Source organism: Phocoena sinus, chromosome 19 (assembly GCF_008692025.1).
Source record: "Phocoena sinus isolate mPhoSin1 chromosome 19, mPhoSin1.pri, whole genome shotgun sequence".
NCBI classification, from domain to species: Eukaryota; Metazoa; Chordata; class Mammalia; order Artiodactyla; family Phocoenidae; genus Phocoena; species Phocoena sinus.
Window position 1 is genome coordinate 46,105,324 of NC_045781.1, and position 12,373 is coordinate 46,117,696.

General features: G+C 50.9%; 1 protein-coding gene across 4 annotated transcripts in view; it reads left to right on the forward strand.

The window, feature by feature from the left end:
* ST3GAL2 (ST3 beta-galactoside alpha-2,3-sialyltransferase 2) overlaps window positions 1-12,373 on the forward strand; it is a 67,756-nt gene that overhangs the window by 35,075 nt on the left and 20,308 nt on the right. For 2 of the 4 annotated variants that reach the window (XR_004346789.1, XR_004346790.1), the window contains exons 3-7: window positions 255-448; window positions 4,050-4,229; window positions 5,822-5,867; window positions 6,158-6,277; window positions 7,129-7,689. Coding sequence is in view for 2 of the 4 variants with exons in the window: in XM_032611917.1 (XP_032467808.1) it covers window positions 255-448; window positions 4,050-4,229; window positions 5,822-5,867; window positions 6,158-6,277; window positions 7,129-7,302 (714 nt within the window). In the remaining 2 variants the exon portion in view is untranslated. Of the gene's footprint in view, window positions 1-254; window positions 449-4,049; window positions 4,230-5,821; window positions 5,868-6,157; window positions 6,278-7,128; window positions 9,494-12,373 lie in introns of those variants that run through there. The other 2 variants (XM_032611917.1, XM_032611918.1) reach the window with 1 other exon arrangement.

Here is a 12,373-nt window from a genome sequence, read left to right on the forward strand (position 1 = left end):
CCCCCGAGCCCAACCAGTACCGCAGAGCTACTCCTGAAAGCAGGGCCCTCCCTGGTCTGGTCTCAGTAGGGAGACTCCGCTATTGTTGAACAAGGTCCTTACTGCTCAGGGAGGATTTCCGCCCCCTGACAGCCCGGGGAGGAGGCCTGCGCCGGTTGGACACTGGAGGGTGAGGGCAGGGAGGGAGCAGGCGGGAGTCCCCTCCCCATCACACCCCTCCTGCTTTCTCCCCTCCGCTCCCCTCCCCTCCCCAGATGTTGCAGCCTCAGTTCAAGTCACACAACACCAACGAGGTGCTGGAGAAGCTGTTCCAGATAGTACCAGGCGAGAACCCCTACCGTTTCCGGGACCCCCGCCAGTGCCGGCGCTGTGCTGTGGTGGGGAACTCGGGCAACCTGCGGGGCTCTGGCTACGGGCCGGATGTGGACGGGCACAACTTCATCATGAGGTAAGTCCCAGGGAGCTCAAAGCTGGACCCAGGACCGGCCTCCAGGAGGGGGCCCTGGCCTCCTTGGCCTTGTGCGGCCGCGTAGGAGCGGCCAGCTGCTGGGGGTGCTGTGACGGAGGCTCAAGTCTCTCGCTTGTGTTTGTCGGGGTGGATTAGGAGGCAGAACTGTCACTCTGAAATTTGCTTGAGGCCCGCGCTCAGCTTCCAACTCTGCGTGCCTCTGCAAAGAGCTGAAACTAGGCTCCTGGCTGATGTCTTGTGAAAACTCCCCCCAGAGGCCCTTTCACCTACCTGTCTGGTCCATTTTAGCAGTTGGGCCAGGAGTGTGGGCCCCAAAATAGTGTCTTGCTTAATAGCCACAGGTGATGCCTCTGGCAGACTCGCAGAGGAGGGACATCCTGGGCAGAAAAATGAGCCGTCGGTGCCTGCTTTGGGCTCCCATCCCTTAACCTTTACCTCATAGCATTTCGATTGTGCAGGGGCTCATTCATTCTACAGACGTCTGTGCCCAGCGTTGAGGAACAGAGAAGGGCTGGGAGGGCACTCATTCCAGACGAAGACAGGAGCAGGGAGCCCGAGCATGAGCAGGGACTAGAGGTAGATTTGTCACCCGGACATGAGCTGCTCATTCTGCCTCTGAACTTACATGTTTTCAGACTTATCTCCCTAGACTTGCAGCAGGAAATGCCACAGTAGGGATCCTTCCATCCCACTCCTTGGTGGAGGAAGAGCCCTAAGAGTAAAGATACTGAAAATGCCCAGTTTTCACTAAGCATCTCTTAGGATGAGCACTGCAGAAAGACCAGGTTTCCCAGGAGGCGGGGGGAAGGGCTTTGTCTTAGAAACTGTTGCTGTCTCCATAGCAACACCAAGGCAGCAATATGTCTCTGAGGCTTTTAACATTCCTTGCAGAACCTTTCTCATGTTGAGAATGGTTGGGGGGTGGGAGGAGAGGGGGATGCTAGGCCAAATCCAGGCATCCACAGCCACCATCTGAGAAACACCATCCCCATTAAGGCTTCCTCTCCAACTGCTCTGTTCCTGCTCTGTTCCTCACAGACCCCAGGGCTGTCATGGCAGAGGCAGATCCAGACTGTGGCTTTGATGACAATAGGACCAATACTGTGTGTGGAGCTGTAGCAGTCCCAGCAAACTGTTATTAATGAATGGGAAAAATACTTCTCATCCCCTCTAGGAGACAGTATTTCTGAACCCTAAAGACCAAGACATCAGAGGGGTACCCAGATGGTAGGCAGACTGGCAGTTCTAAAAAAATGGATTTGGGAGAAGAGAGGCAGGATCTTAATCCCTGTTCGGGGGCCAGAGCACAGTTGGTGCTGTAGGAAAGATTCTAGGCTTCTGCTTGAAGCAGACTGGAACTGAAGTGGCTGAGAACACAGACTCACTCTCTAGTTCCAAATCAGGCCACTCCTGGTTTCCCAGCCCAAAGTACCCTCCAGTCCCTCAAGGGAAGGGAACCAGAGAGGCATGAGGTACAGCACAGCGACCAGTGGGGGGGAGGGGGGGGAGGGGCAGGCATCCCGGACACACTGTCACCACATCATGCCATCAATAGGAGATGGGCAGGAGGGAGCCAGTAGGGGAACCCCTGTGACACAGGGCCCAGCTAGGGGGTGCTGGCCACTCTATGGACAGGGAACGTTCGAACGGGCGTAAAAAAGCTGGGAGAGCATGTGGAGGAGACTTTGCTCCCTCTCTCCCAGATCCCTGTGTCCCCAGTGGAGGCCAAGGTTACAGTCACACACCTAGGTGGTATGATTCTGAATTGTGATCCACACAAGATAGGAATATTCTCACAATGCGTCACAACAGAAAAGGCCAACAGGTTTGTGTTTAAAGCTGGATCACTTGTTTTTAAGATGCTCACCAAAAAAAGGGAGCTTTGATCCTGTGTTTTGCACCACTTGAAAGGAGTTAGAAGTTGTGTGTCACAGCCTGGGGGATGGGCAGGGGGGAGATTGCTCTGGGGTTCCAGGTTCTTCTAAGACAGCAGAGGAGAGACAGCCCCACATTGCACGTCAGCCCGGGACAGCTGAGAGTGGGCTCTGTCAGAATGCGGGCATCCCTCTTGGCCTTGGAGTAGAAAGGGAGACAAGAACTTAAAGCGCAGGGACAGGGTGGCTGGGACGGGCAGAATTGAGCCATCTGCCCAGGGGCCAAAGGGGTGCTTCAGCTTCTTGTCTTGGTTCCATGTCTTCTAGGAAAGAGGACAGAACAGCCAGGTGAGCTGTAAGCGGTGACAGGCTGTCTTTTCTTTTTTTTAAAAAAAAAAAATTATAAAAGTAATATGTGGGGTTTCCCTGGTGGCGCAGTGGTTGAGAGTCCACCTGCCGATGCAGGGGACACAGGTTCGTGCCTCGGTCCGGGAAGATCCCACATGCCGCGGAACGGCTGGGCCCGTGAGCCATGGCCACTGGGCCTGCGTGTCCAGAGCCTGTGGTCTGCAACGGGAGAGGCCACAACAGTGAGAGACCCGCGTACCGCAAAAAAAAAAAAAAAAAAAAAAAGTAATAGGTGCTTGTTATTGGGAAAAAAACCCCCAGAAATGTACACACTAAAAAGTGAATTATCCAGGACTGCCCTGGTGGCACAGTTGTTAAGAATCCGCCTGCCCATGCAGGGGACACGGGTTCGAGCCCTAGTCTGGGAAGATCCCACATGCCACGGAGCAACTAAGCCCGTGAGCCACAACTACTGAGCCTGTGCTCTAGAGCCCACGAGCCACAACTACTGAGCCCACGTGCCACAACTGCTGAAGCCCACGCACCTAGAGCCCGTGCTCCACAACAAGAGAAGCCACCGCAGTGAGAAGCCAGCGCACCGCAGCAAAGAGTAGCCCCCGCTCACCGCAACTAGAGAAAGCCTGCACGCAGCAACAAAGACCAATGCAGCTAAAAATAAAACATATTTTTTTAAAAAAAGTGAATTATCCCATTCCCTAAGAGTAACCATTGTTAAAATTTTAATACTCTTCCAGATTTTTTTCTATTCTTATACAAAAGTTAGTTTTTATTCTTCCTCCCTTCCCTCCTTACTTCATTGCTTCCTTTCTTCCTTCCCTTCTCTCTCTCTCTCCCCCCTCCTTCTATCCTTTTTTTTTTTCTTTCACAAAAAATGGAATCACACTATCTAATTTTCAGTTTTCCTTTTCTGTGTTGTAATTTCCTCTGACTGCACAGGTATTCAAAAGATATGTGTTAAAAGGAAAGAAGTGAGGTTCCTCATGCCACTTGGTTTTTTAAACTCAATAGCTCTTGGACGTATTTCTTACCAGCACATGTAAATCTACTTTGTTCATTCTGATGACTACATGCTATCCTGTTACATGAATGTACCAAAATGTATTAACCAGTTCTCTATTGTTTGATTGGTTTTCCTTTTCACTATTGTAAATAATACTGCAGTGGATATCCTTTGCACACTTATGCAACCATTTTTATAGGATAAATTTTAAGAATGGAATTGCTGGATAAGTGCACACCTATTTACATGTTTGATGGCCAGCAACAAACTGTCCTCTAAAACTCTTGTACCAGTTTCCACAGTGGTGTCTTCTCACGCCACCCTCTTGTCCCTGCAGGATGAATCAGGCGCCAACCGTGGGCTTTGAGCAGGATGTCGGCAGCCGAACCACCCACCATTTCATGTACCCCGAGAGTGCCAAGAACCTGCCCGCCAACGTCAGCTTCGTGCTGGTGCCCTTCAAAGCCCTGGACCTGCTGTGGATTGCCAGCGCCCTGTCCACGGGGCAGATCCGATTGTGAGCTCCTCTGCTGGCTGGAAGTGGGATATGGGTGACAGGCCCACCTTGGGAGGAGTTGTCCAGGGAACGGATCTTAGAATTCCTTTAATTGAATATTTTGGCCAAGAGGGGCAGGTGAGGAGAGAAGCAGTGGTAGGGAGGGCCCAAAACGGTGGTTAGCTGAGGCCACAGCTTCTCTTGGGTCACTCCCTGCATGGTGGCAGCCAGCACACTGGTGGTAGAAAGGTGGAGAAGGACACTTTCCAGGTCTCCTTTCTAGGAGGTAGCTCCTACTGTGGGAGCTCTGCCTTCTGAGAACTTTCTTTGGAGGCACTTGCCCAGTCACAGCTGGGAACCTCAGGAAATTCAATTCACCAAGTAGTTTTTTTTTTAACAGCTTTATTGAGATATAATTCACATACCATACAATTCACACACTGAAAATGTACAGTTCAGGGGCTTTTAGTATGTCTACAGAGTTGTGTAACCATCACCACAATTAATTTTAGAATACATGCATGTTCTAAAGATGAAGATAACCTGAAGATATTCCTGTACCCCTTGGCCATCTCCCCCACTCCCTCCACCCCTCCTCCCCCCCAGCCCTAGGCAACCACTAATCTACCCTCTGTCTCAACAAGGTTTGTGTGTGTGTGTAAAAATGTATGCGTGTAACAAAATATACTATTTTAACCACACAGTTCATTAGCATTAAGTATATTCACATGGCTGTGCAAACCTTACCACAGCCCATCTCCAGAACTTTTTCATCATCTCAAATGAAAACTCTGTACCCACTAAACAGTAACTCCCCATTCCCCCCTCCCGCCAGCCTCTGATAACCACTCTTCTTTCTGTTTCTATGATTTGACTATTCTAGGTACTTCATACAAGTGGAATCATACAGTGTTTGTCCTTTTGCGTCTGGCTTATTTCAGTAGCATAATGTTTTCAGGGTTCATTCACGTTGTCGCCTGTGTCAGGATTTCATCCCTTTTAAAGGCTGCATAGTATTCTAGTGTATGGATATACTAGATTTGTTTATCCATTCATCTGTCAATGGACAGTTGGATTGTTGCCACCTTTTGCCTGTTGTCACCATGTATTTTTTTAACACGGAAGTATAAGTTACAGTTTTCTGACTATATCTTACGTTTGGGAGTCATAAGGGCTAAAATAAGTGCTGTAGAGTTTAAGTCCCATGAATACTCAGAAATGGGAGTGTAGGTTACAGGCACCATGGCTGACTAATAGGGAAGGAGGGATTTGTGCCAAATATGAGGAGAGTAGCAAGAGGGCTATTGTGGGCAGAGGTAAGAGCACAAACATGGTGGGTGTGAGATGATCACAGCAGAGCCTTGTGGGAAGAAAAGTTGGGGCTGGGTTATGGAAGGCCCCAGTGCTTGTCTAAAACATCCTTATTTCATCTTGAAGGACATAGGGAGCCACTGAAGGTTTCTGAGCAAGGAACTGCAGTGATGTGCTATGGGACAGCAGTCTGGAAGCAGGGGAGCCTGTCGTGAGGCTGGCATCACTTGGGCCTCAGTGGGAGAAAAGGCATCCCTGGGTCCATGGAGCCACCTCAGTGTTATTTTTCTTTCTGCTTTCAGCACCTATGCCCCAGTGAAGTCCTTCCTTCGAGTGGACAAAGAAAAGGTAAGTTTCCTCCTCCCCCTTCTTCATCCCCACCCCAGAGGAAACAGTGCAGACCTGACTTGTGCTGTGCCTGGTCTTGTGGTTCAGATACCCCCCAGACCCTTCTAGAAGCTTCAGAGTGCCCATCTGCTGGTATGCCTGACCCCACACAGAGGCTGCAGGAACCAGAGAACCCTGATGAACAGGTCCACTGGCAAGCATGGAGGAACTGGCAGAAGCTGCTCAGAGCCTGGCCTGAGCCTCCAGGCCCCCAGAAGCCCTCACGTGCTCATTACACCTTCTCCTCCCAGGTCCAGATCTACAACCCAGCCTTCTTCAAGTACATCCACGACAGGTGGACAGAGCATCATGGGCGGTACCCTTCCACGGGGATGCTGGTACTCTTCTTTGCTCTGCATGTGTGTGATGAGGTGGGTAGTTGATAAAATAGCGGGACCCATAGACAAGAGGGAGTCCACCCTTGTTGGGGCTTAGCAGTGCCTCAAGAGGAATGTGTTTTTGCAGGAAGAAACAAAGTGGCTTTCATTCCCCCAATTTCTAGGTTGTAAGGTATAGATCTGCATTTCCCAGACTTAACTACTTTCATGATTTTACCAAATCTGAAATCATTTCATTGAAACGTTAAATTTATTTAAAAAGGAAATTGAATACTACTACCATAATTGATATTACTTGCCATAAACAATAAGCATAAACGTAAATGGAATGGAAATGACGTAGTTAAGTAGTTAAGTTTCAGCAGGATGGTGTCTCCCACAGCTGTGGGCCCCAGGCCTACTCTGTGTTAAAAATGGAGGTTAGTCATTCAAGGAGCCCATCTCTCTAGCAGGGGGAGCTACTGTGCCATACACGGTAGTGCTCATGCCCAGCACACCCACTTTTGCCAGTAAACTCTTCAGTGTATGGTACTGGGTACTTGACCAGCTTTCAATAAAAGTACTCCATTAAAAAAAAAAAATTTAGCAAGGGTTGGAGAGCTGTCACAGACTAGCCCCAAACTGAGGTGTTCTTGATGTAATCAGAGGGTGGTTGGAAGGAGAACCGGAAGGGAGCAGCCGTCTCCCTCTGGGACTGTGTCCTTAGCGTCAGGGCTGGGTGTCCCCGGTCTAACTGCGCGCTGTAAATTGATGAGCTGCCGGCCTCTGGCTGGGGTCGGCTCGTCGCGGCTCCCCTCTCCTTCCGCACCACGACCCGAGGCTCTTCCGCGCCCTCTGCTCCCTGGTCCCCGACTTGGGGTGACCCGCGCCGCCCTCCCCCGCAGGTGAACGTGTACGGGTTCGGGGCCGACAGCCGGGGCAACTGGCACCACTACTGGGAGAATAACCGGTACGCGGGCGAGTTCCGGAAGACGGGCGTGCATGACGCCGACTTCGAGGCCCACATCATCGACATGCTGGCCAAGGCCAGCAAGATCGAGGTCTACCGAGGGAACTGAGCCCGACTCAGCCGTGACTCTTCCGGCCCTACCGCGAAGCGCCGGCAAGCGCTCCAGCCGGGACTCAGGGTCAGCCCGGGGGTGGTGGCCTAAGCGCGGGCGCGGCGCTCTATTGGGCGTCAGCAGGCAATCGGGAGTGACGCCGCCGCAGTCTGGACCAATCATGCTTCAGTCTAGCGAGCGCCGGCTATCCTCCGCCAATCACGAGACTCTGGGCGCTGGCTGGGCCTAGCATCAATCAGCGCTGCCGACGGCCGGAGCCTCTGTTTCTCACAGCCAATCATGCGACTCAAGGAGAACTTCCGGCGCTGGGGCCCGTCTCCTCCAATCAATGGCCTTCGGAGGCGGGCCGGCGGCCGATCAATCCCCACTCACGTATGCTTTTGGGTAGGATTTTATCGATATTTCACGCTTTCAAAGGAGAAGAAGTTTGTTCCGGCCCCGAGAAGTACTTTCTTCAGGCTTGGGCGGAGGCGGCTCAGTCGCCGGCCGGCCTGACCCCGCAGGGGGCGTGGGGGAGGAAACGGTGGGAAGGTGCGGGACAGTAGCGGCCCGGCCTCCCCTTCCCGGTGGTCCCTCCTGGCGATGGGGCGTTCGCGGAGGCTTTTGGGAGGTCGGCGGGTGGTCAGGTGGTTTCCAAGGAGCGCGTTTTTCCCCAGGGAAAAAGTTAGAGCCCTCCCAAACCGCTCTGGACCTCCGAGAGAACTAGACCTCACGTTTCCTTTATCGGTCAGGCGCAGATGGGTGAGTGCAAACCCACCAAAGAAATGCAGTGAGAATCCAGAGGGTACGGGGGTCCCCTCCACCTGCCTCCTCCCCTCCCGCCTTTGGCCACCCTATGGAATGGCCTTTCTGACCATGGCATTTAGTGTCTCACCAGAAAACTAGAATTGTTTTCACGTCTTGTTGGGGGCGGAATTCACCTAGGGCTTAACTGGAACACAGGTGAAAGAGTAGGGCAGGAAACAAGGAAGCCCCGTCACATCAGATGTAAGGTACACTCACGTGTACCCTCTGCCCCTGTTGTTCGCCCACAACCTTTTTTAAGTGTCTCTCCCTAGGCCCTGGGCCTCCTCCCCAGCCTACTTGTTGCTCTGGGAAAAAAAAAAAATCAAAACTTGCCCTGTGATTGGGGCACTGCTGCTCCCCGCCCTTCCCCCTTTGTCTGGCTCTAGGGAAAGGGAGCAACACGTGGGAAAGAAGGCTGGAGATGCTTTGGGCTCATGATTTAGCTAACCTGAAGTTACTAGGGGTGGCTGACCAACAGATTCTTTGCAAATAGTAAGCTGGCCATGCAAATAGCTGGGGAGGAGTAGACTTGCCCCCTGCATGCCTCCTCCCCTGCCCACACATCCCTTACCCCTTGCTCACCTGCTGCCTTTTCCCTCTAACCCACTATCCATTTCCAGCTCTAGAAGGGCTGCGAAGCTAACAACCAGAGGTTACAGCTGGACGCTACTTGCATGACTGAACCCAGCTTAAGTCCCTAGAGGAAGCTGCTGAGGGTGTTCTCACCTTTCAAGGTTGGGGAAGTGTAGGAGGCGTGAAGGCTTCTGTGAAGCTTCCAAACCACTAAAAGGATCCCTCTTCCCAACAGTGATGAACACAAAAACCACCCTTTTTTCTTGGTGAGTTGATACCACCCGGCAGCCTCCTGGCCATTGGTGTAGTTCCTGCAGCTGGCTGGGGGAACAGTAGCCAGCAGGGGAGTGTATTAGAGGGTTAGGGCAGGGCAGTGGGCACCCCTAAAAGTTAATATATTGAGAACTTAGCTTGAGTCTGTCCCTTCCCAGTTCCAGAAGTAGGAGGAGTAAAGAATGTGGGTGGGTTAGGGGAGCCTTTAGTGGAACGCCTCTCTCACCACCTCCTGTTGTCATTTTAGAGAGTCAAGGTACCAGTTATTCTTGCCAGTCTCATCTCAGTGCTTCCTGAAGCGGCTCTTTTGAGTGTTTAAAAGATGAAAAAACAATGCAATATGCCAAACAGTATTGAGCAGAATAATTTATTTCTTTTCTGTTCCTTTTTCTTCTTTTGTTTGGATTTTGTTTTGTTTAAAACATTAATAAATCCCCATTCTGGAAGAGGTAGGTCCCAGCATCCGGCCCAGATCTTTTCTACAACAATTATTTAAACAAATGTTGTTTTATTTTCTTCCCTTTTTCTCTGAATTAAAAAGAGCAAAGAAACTGTATAGTCGTTTGTTTGTTCTGAAATGTGTTTGCTGGTGAAAAGAAGGTGTATCTGTCAGTGGGAAGTTGTGACCACGTAATGGCTAAGACTGTTGTGGGTGGATGTGAAGAGGGGAGGGCACGACTCCCACCCTTTCCTTATACGTGAGGCTTCCCAACCCCCAACTGCCAGCTATGCCTTCTGGGAGGGTGGCCTTCACCACTGTCCTTCAGGGCCCCTGAGTCGATCAGTAGGGCAGACACTGTCCACTGCAAGGCGCCAGCACAGCATGCAGATCCAGCAGGCACCAGGATGGGGCTTTTCCCCCCTCCTTTTCCAGGTTCTGTGGAACTTCCCATGATGCCATAGGTGTGGGTTGGCAGGGAATTGGCACAATGATAGGAGCTGGTGCCACAGGGGTCTGCGGTAACTGCCTGTGCTGTTAACTGGGCTGTCTGGACCCACTCAAGCCTACCTCCATCATGCAATGGAATGCCACTGAATGTACAATTTTATAGTCTGGTGGATCAGATAATGTGAGCCTCAACGATGGAACTGTCTTAGAGTCTGTAGTCACTTGGTGTCCTGCAATCCAGTTTCTGTCAATGCTCAAGAGCAAGCCTAGAGTTGCTTTTCAAATGGAGAATACTTTTTGGTGGAGGAGGGCATAGGTCTTTTTCTAAAACCCTAGGACTCTGGGCTGTAATTCTCTTATTTCGAGTTGCCATAGGCTCCATATGACATCTCTCTTTGCCACAGACACTCTCCAATAGCATTTGGTTGGCTGAGTGATAAGGTCCAGCGTCCGGATGACGTACACATAGCCTGGGCTTCCGAGAATTGTTTCTTATCTGGGCCCCAGTCTTATGGGTTGTGGGTCACCACACTTTGTGGGACCAGCACTCCAGATGTTGTACCTGTTACCTCCAGAATCAGGAGTCTCACCAAATCATGTGTCTTTTTTTTTTTTTAATGTTGGCCAAGGACTGTGTTGTTTTGATTCAGCAAAGATACCACATCTGGAACCACAGGTTAGCATTGCCACTTGTTTACCTTTGCAATAAACTACTATCATTCTCCATGATTCAGATGGTGAGTGAATGAAACGAGGAAGAAGTCACCCACCCTTCCATAACTCAATTTGGATGGCAGCACCAATCTCTGCAAATCCTGCTGGAATGTGGTATTGAGTTTGACTAACCATGTTGGAGATAGTTCCAGGGACTTCTATTAGGCCTATCCCATCATAATCACCTTCCCTCCACGGGTCTGGTTGCCAATATGGTGATTTTGCCAGGTAGTAAATATCTCTCTTTCCTTTTGGAACTAAGGAAATTACCTTAAAATGGGTCTGTGGTCTCATTGGACCCACCATTAAATGGACTTGGACCAGAGCTCCATCTATCATTAGCCATAGTAAGCTCCAACTCTCATAATAAGGTGGGCTGCATTGGCGTTTGGGTCTCAGAGCCAGTGTCTGATAACTCCTGATGGTCTGGGTATTTCCCTTTCCCCAGTGCACTGTCACTCCAGGAAATAGGTTCCTCGGGAAAAGCTTGGGGGAAGAGCCACACGACATACCTGCTACATCAGAGAATAGTTCCTCAAAGGACCCTGAGATCGCCTTGAAAAAGGCTCCAGGTGTGTGACCTGATTAGGTCTGGGAACTGGGTAAGAAGCCAAAAATTCCCATCATTGTGACTCAGGTTTCTTCTTGGCACTCCTAGAATGTTCCTTCCCATACACATCAAGCAGTACCTTAGAGGGCTGCCCAGCATCTGTTTTACTTCTGGGGACCTTAATGGTCAATTAACTGTTGTCCCAAATGCTTATAGGTTGCGGCGAGCCGCTTCTGACCAGCAGAATGACAAATCACCACACGCTAGATTCTTCTCGCATCACACTTTATTGGAGTACAGCTTGGTTTCGGGCGGATGGAAGGAAGACCCCGTACGCTCGAGCCTGTCTGCTTATATAAGGGCTTAAGGACTCGTGTAAGTCCCTGATTCGTCCGTATGGTTATCGCATTTCGCAAGCCGGACTTTGGATAGGCCACTGCTTCAAAACCTAATTAGCATATTAGGTGCATACGCCCTAGCGGCATACTTAGTGCATGCGTAATGGCTATCCGGCCGCGCCCTACATCTCCCCCTTTTTTCTTTTCGACCATTGCAGCGGACATTGACCTGTACCAGTGCTCATACCGGGGTATGTACACGGTGTACCGGTAGTTTCCGCTTGCATTCGCAGACACCCTCCTGCGTGCAATGCTCGCAATCGAACTGCAGGGTGCAAGGGCTGTCTTCACGTGGCATGGGCTCCTCATGGAGGTGCAATGGTAACGAGACCTCTCCGTGCAGAGGCAGCCCCTAGGGCCGATCCCCTATAGAGGTGCAATGGCGGCAAGGCCCCTCTGTGCAAGGGCGATCATATGTTTTTTAGGGTGGAGAGCCAGGCTGCGGGGGACTCGCCTTCACTGATGGCCACAAGCGCCTGAGTGAGCATTATCCTATCTCGCCGGGTTCAAATGCGAATACGACAGACCAACCAGAGACACAACACTATCCCAAACAAACAGCAGGCTGCGAACAGTCCCACACCCACCCATTCCTTAAAAAAGGAAAATGCTCTAGCTAGCCATGCGGTAAATTCTCCAAGAGTCACTGGATCCACTCTGGTTGCATTCAGCTGCAGGATATTCAACTTCTGCTTAAATATCATCTTCTCCGCCTCGCGGGACCAATTTCCCTTTAGGAATTCTCCAATCTGCTTGCTCTTATTCAGAGCATCCAATCTGTGCTTAGTGGCCTAGCACAAGCCGTATTCATCTCACAGCTAGTGGAATACAATACTGGGAGAATGGTACTTTGAGAATGAACGGGGATGGGGACTGGCCAGGTTC